General features: G+C 28.6%; 1 protein-coding gene across 1 annotated transcript in view; it reads right to left on the reverse strand.

Moving 5' to 3' along the window:
- Window positions 1–2,038: 2,038 nt before the first annotated feature.
- Window positions 2,039–5,847, reverse strand: part of LOC107456131 (transcription factor GATA-4) — a 36,162-nt gene continuing 32,353 nt past the window's right edge. Inside the window, exons 7-8 of the mRNA XM_043045580.2 lie at window positions 4,889–4,895; window positions 2,039–4,538 (exon numbers count right to left, since the gene is read on the reverse strand). Of these exons, the coding sequence (XP_042901514.2) occupies window positions 4,261–4,538; window positions 4,889–4,895 (285 nt within the window). The 3' untranslated portion in view covers window positions 2,039–4,260. The remainder of the gene's footprint in view (window positions 4,539–4,888; window positions 4,896–5,847) is intronic.

A 5,847-nucleotide genomic window follows, 5' to 3' on the forward strand; every position in this document is an offset into this window, starting at 1 on the left:
TCAACCCAGCTCTTCATGTATATTACAGGGTTCCCACTTTCTGAAAATTCTTTTGATGTCTCAGCAAAAATGAAATGTATCTAGATGTTTCATGTTATCAATAAATATTTAATTTAAAATATATATATATATATATATATATATACATGGGAATACTTTTTTGAAAGAAAAAAATAGAAATTTTTTAAATCAATAAGATTTTTAACTTTTGGTGTTAAGATCTGTTTATCGCCAAGAACAAGAAAGATTACGAAGTGGTTGATTATATTATAGACGTTGATATGGACAACCTCTACACTGTAAAAATTGGATGCTCAAATTTCACGAAACTTGCTTCGATTTTAAGGAAGCCGTTTTTTGGTACATGGTTTGAGTGAACCTTGCCTTTGTTTTTTCGTCACTTTGTTATGTTTAACTGTCACTTTGTTACTTGTTTATGGTCACTTCTTCGAGGAAACGAATTTCTTCTAAAGAAAGTAAACATTTCGTCACTCTAGTTAACAATTACTCACAATGCAAGGCGATGAGGTTCCGAGTAGAGGAAGCATTTTCGTCATAAATGTGAGAATTCGTTCTTTGTCACAAATCACGTGATTTTGTGATGAAATGATTCTCAATATTAACGAAACAAAGCTCAAGGATTTCTGAATAGTCAAAAGTGAGCGTTTTATTTCTGATAGTGTAAAATTTTGATTATTTTATTAATTCAAAGTATTTACCTCCTTTTTATTTGTATTCAAATAAATCTAAATTTTGAGGAGTGATGACAAAGGTTTGACGATAAAAGAAAGAAATTGGACCTCGTGATGGACAATTGGAACAACCACCCTAAAACTGAATTAGACGCAGTATTGAAAAAGAAGCTTATTAAAGAAATTAGTAACGAAAAACAGTCGTCTGGTATTTTAAAATGATAAAAGATATTTATTTTAAAATGATAAATGATAAAAGAGATTTTTCATTTTTCTACACAGAGAATAAACTCTGGTACTGAATAATAATGTCATTTCTGGAAGAAAAAAAAACATAATTCTGGTAATGAAAACTAAAATACACTTTATTTAAATCATTCATTTTTTATTTTTCCGTTCTCATGGTCATGGTTTACCGGAAATTTTGATTTTCAAAATTATGATTCGTAATACCACACATTTGATAAAAAAAAACTGAAAAGTGAATTTAACGAAGTAAATATTTTTTATGCAACCCCTTAAGGTATGATATAACATTAACAAATTTAACCATGTTTTCGGGATTTTATAACACATTATTAAACAATATAACAGTATTTAATTGTTCATGTTACCAAAATCATTACAAAAGTGATTAGGTAAAAATTAACGAGTTTTTTGGTGTCCCCATAGAGCCAGAAACACGGAAAATTTAGCATATTATCATAGTTTTTACTATACTTTTTTTTTCTAAGTGTACTTATACTTTCTTTCGTTATTAAATTGATTAATAAATTTCCTTCTTAACATTGTTTTTAATCTATAATTGATAAGATGATAGACACATAAAAAATTTTAAAATTTAACGATTCTTTCTAAAATAGAAAATTTATTAGAATATTTAATAGTTTTTATGTATAATATGAAAAGTGCGTATTATTTTGAATAATGCATCAAATTTCCAATGAGATGCATTAAATATTTTTGAGAATATAATTTTTAAAAAAAATGCCAAAAAAGTTCTGTGCACTTAGAATTTTGACTCTTTAGTATTTATCAAATAAATTTGAAACTTTTGACTGTATGCGTTTTAACTCTAAATTTCAAAACAAAATAGCAAAATTTGATGAAACAAATCTTCGTAACCATTCAAAACATTTTTGCGTATTATCATCTTACGTTAGAAAAAACTTACATACAAAATATTGATTTGATTTTTGTATGTATGTAATGGATGCAAGTTTAACTGTAAAATCATGGAGAATTGCCACTCATTGCGAACCGAACCACATGGCTTAAATTAATTGCAAGTATCCAGATGGATATTTAACATGTATTTATATAATGATTAATAAACAAACCCACTATTCATACAATATTTATTTTATTTAAAAATTCAAGAATAAGAATTAATATCAATAATTTCTTATTTACAAAAATAGAGACCAAATGCTCACAAGTCATTGATCCCAAAAATTTACATAAAAAATATACCAGGGATGTTCTTTAGTTACAAAAGATCTTTTTAGAGAGCATAAAAGCTTTAAGCACACTATTTCATCAATAAAAAGAACTTTAAGCATAATTTTTTGATTAAACAAAGGACTATGACCATACTTTTTCGTCTACTTAAAAGACTGGAGGCATGCTTTTTGATCAATTAACACTACTGTAAGCACACAGTTTAATCATTGAAATCACTGTAAAACTTTTATTTCATCAATTAAAAACATTGTAAACATACTATTATAAAAACTGTGAACATTATTTATTATTATTAATTTGCAAGCTTATTATGTATTTAATTTATTCATTCACAAAATAACTTAATTAGCAACGAAAAAATATCAAAAGGCAAAAAATATTCTTTGGCAATAATAAAAATCTAAATAAGAAACTTTCAGTCTCGACGTCAGCTTTCGTTGGTTCCATTGTTGATTTTTAAGAGCCGTCATAAATTTATTCATTTCTCAACAATAACATGTTTGTTTTAAACTCTTAATTTTTTGACAGTCTTACAGCTGCTTGTGGACATGGTGACAAAGCCTCGTCTTGTGAACGTTTCATTATCACAGGTCCTGACAGTAAAGAGATTTCTCACTGTCATGTAGCATCCCTCACGCTCTCGTCTAACAAGTTCTGCGCTGCGCAGTTCCCAGAAAACAACCTTGGTTCTCGACAGAGCTTGCACAGAGCCCACACAGTAACGAGAGTAGGCCGAATGCTAAGTGAGAGTGCTTAATCTCTCTAATACAGGGACTAGAAGTTCTTTGGTATAGTTTTAATGTAATACTAGTAAGTTTAGTTTAAACACGAAAAATGACTTTTTTTATATTAAGACTAGAAACATACAAAACTAATACGAGGAAATATATTTTTCAGTAAAGAGAAATTTTTGTACTTCACATTTATGTACATACATGATAATAAAAGGCAAACCATTTCACTAAAATATGTTTGACACTAATGGGCCTTATTTACAAACAAAATAAAATCAATCTCTATGGCGATAAATTTATTTGTAATTTTATGACTTCAAAAAATCTTAGTTTGATTTCTTATAAAACACAAAAGGAATCGTTTAACTTTTGATTTGAAAAAATCAGAGTATTAGTATTTTTTGAAATATTTAGAATTTGTGACACATATTTAAAAAGTTTTTTATTAGTCATTATGTAGAAAAATAAAATTTTATTGTAAACTCATTTTTTTAAACTCTAAAAATCATAACGCAAGTAAGATACACTACATAACTTGATGTTAATTTTTTTTCTTCAAATTTTTAGGAGAAAAATTAACATTTAAGTGAATTAATTAAAAAAAATGGGGCTATTTTATTCGATAAATGCTTTAAGAGTTTAATAAAATTTGATAAATACTTAATAAGCAAGATTAATAAGTAGAAAGTAAGTAAGAAAATAATAAGTAAGAAAATTACCTAACGAAAGCATGTAATTATTTTAAACTGTAGAATGTAGCATTTGTTTTAATAAATTGATTTAATTGTCAAAATTGTACAAAGAAAGAAAGATAATTTAAATTTCTCACTTGTATGTTTTATCATGATATTTATACTAATCAAGTAAACATTTCTAAAAACGTGCTTATAAAAAGTGTGTATTATTAAAAAACATTTGTACTTATAAAAGTATAAAATAAATCGTATTTCAGCATGCTCCTTCGGTATTACTCATTGCTTTAAGCATGATGTTATTACTCTTAATGCAATATCGATTAACCACTTATTCTTTTCTCCAAATCAATATGATATAACAGCTTTTGTATAGATAACTTTAAATTCGTTATAAAATAGATTTTGTTGTACTATAATTCATTTGGTCATCCCTTTGACACAATTCATTTATTGTCACAGCCAATAATGTAATAAGAACGATGTACAAAAATCACAACCTAATTCAAACATCAAATAATGACATCCCTCTTTCAACGCCAAACATCTCAAACTTTTGCTTCCGTAGTAAACTTGACGTGAAAAAGATAAGGCCGACGTGACTGAGGAAAGAAGAGGAGAAAACCACGAAAAGGAAGAGAAAAAAATATTGACCTTTTAACTCCCTGATTGGAATTATCACAGTTGCTGTTTGTTGGGGGCCAAACTGATAACAGAGGGGTTTGTTTCAAGAACCATTCCATTTTCTAGAATGATTTCCCCCGTTTCGTTTGGGGAGTCCAAGGGCGGAAAATGGGGCAGCTGTTGAGATAAGGCTGCGGACGTTGGCAGGAGAGGTGAGTGGACGAGTCGGTGGTGTGGTGGGGCATCCCCCATGTCCCCCTCCATGCTCACCTGTGGAAGATAAGATGAGGTAGAGCTAGTGGTTGAAACATTCGGAGATTTGCTGGAAGATCCTGTGCAAGAAAAACATCTCAATAAAAATTCGAACAAGATAATGAATTCGCATTAAATTCAAAAGTTATTCCTTAAAAAAAACTTTATTTGTATCAGTTTATAGAATTTTATTTAATAAATGCTGTAAACTATGCGAGCATTTATTTCAAATTAATGTTTTCTTTTCCGTAAACTGTAAAAAATAACTGTAAATGCTACAAAAGAAAAACGTATTTCTTAAAGAGAAAAAAACCGTTTAAAGAAAAATATAGTTTTTTTTTTCTGTTTTTATCCGTTATCCATACACTGCGTTCTTTTTACCGATTTTCTCTGTACATTTGACGGCTTAAAGCTGTTTTGTTGACAAAACTGTTTTTCTCTGTTTTTCAACATAAACACTTGCAGATTTAAAACTGTTAGTTCAAATTTTATTGTTTGCAGGCTGTTTTGCTTAGCGTAAGATAATTCTACCTTTTTTTAAAAAATCATTTTATGATTATTTCCTGTACCTCTTTTATTTTTCAGCAATTATTTTATGGTATAAAGAAAATATATATAAATCAAATAGAGATTTTATTTTATTGGCAAATTGATACTCTACCTGATCGTTATATTTCTTAAGATGTAATTAAGTTTCTGTTAAGTTTGGTTGCCAATTTTCATACGGGTGTGCCACTGCAGTTTTAAATGTTTTTACACTTATATATTATTACAATAAGTTTAAAACAGTTTATGATTTTTCTTCTAAATGAGAAACTAAAGTGAAGAGGTCAGATGACAGAGCGCTCGCCTCCCAATGAGGTGTGCCGGGTTCGAATTCCAGCTTCGACAAGCCATGTGAATGCTACTCTCGACTCGCACCTAACACAAAGCAGTGTTTCATAAAAAAATTTGAAAAATAACAGAATTTTTTTGTTAAAATAACAGGCATCTGTTTTTAAATAACAGTAATTTCTCTGAAGTAAATGGTTTTAAAAACAGCTGACAGTTTTTCCCCGTAAATTTAACAGATTTTTTAAGAGTTCTAAGAGAGTTTAACAAATAAAATTTATTAAAAATAACAAAATGAAAAACGATAACAAAAAGTTAGTTAATTGGAGTTATTAAATAGGTTACAGTTAATTGGATATATATATATTAGGACTGGGCTATAAATCGATGTATCGAGACATATCGATTTAACGCATATATCGGCAAGACGATACAGCGACTTTCATTCAAGGCGATGCATCAGAAATCTGATTTAAGCCATCGAGCAAAGACAACGAGCGCAAAACGATATAGCGATATAAGACACGCAAGGATATAAGATAACGATATAGCGATATA

The sequence above is a fragment of the Parasteatoda tepidariorum genome, chromosome 7 (assembly GCF_043381705.1).
Source record: "Parasteatoda tepidariorum isolate YZ-2023 chromosome 7, CAS_Ptep_4.0, whole genome shotgun sequence".
Lineage (NCBI taxonomy): Eukaryota > Metazoa > Arthropoda > Arachnida > Araneae > Theridiidae > Parasteatoda > Parasteatoda tepidariorum.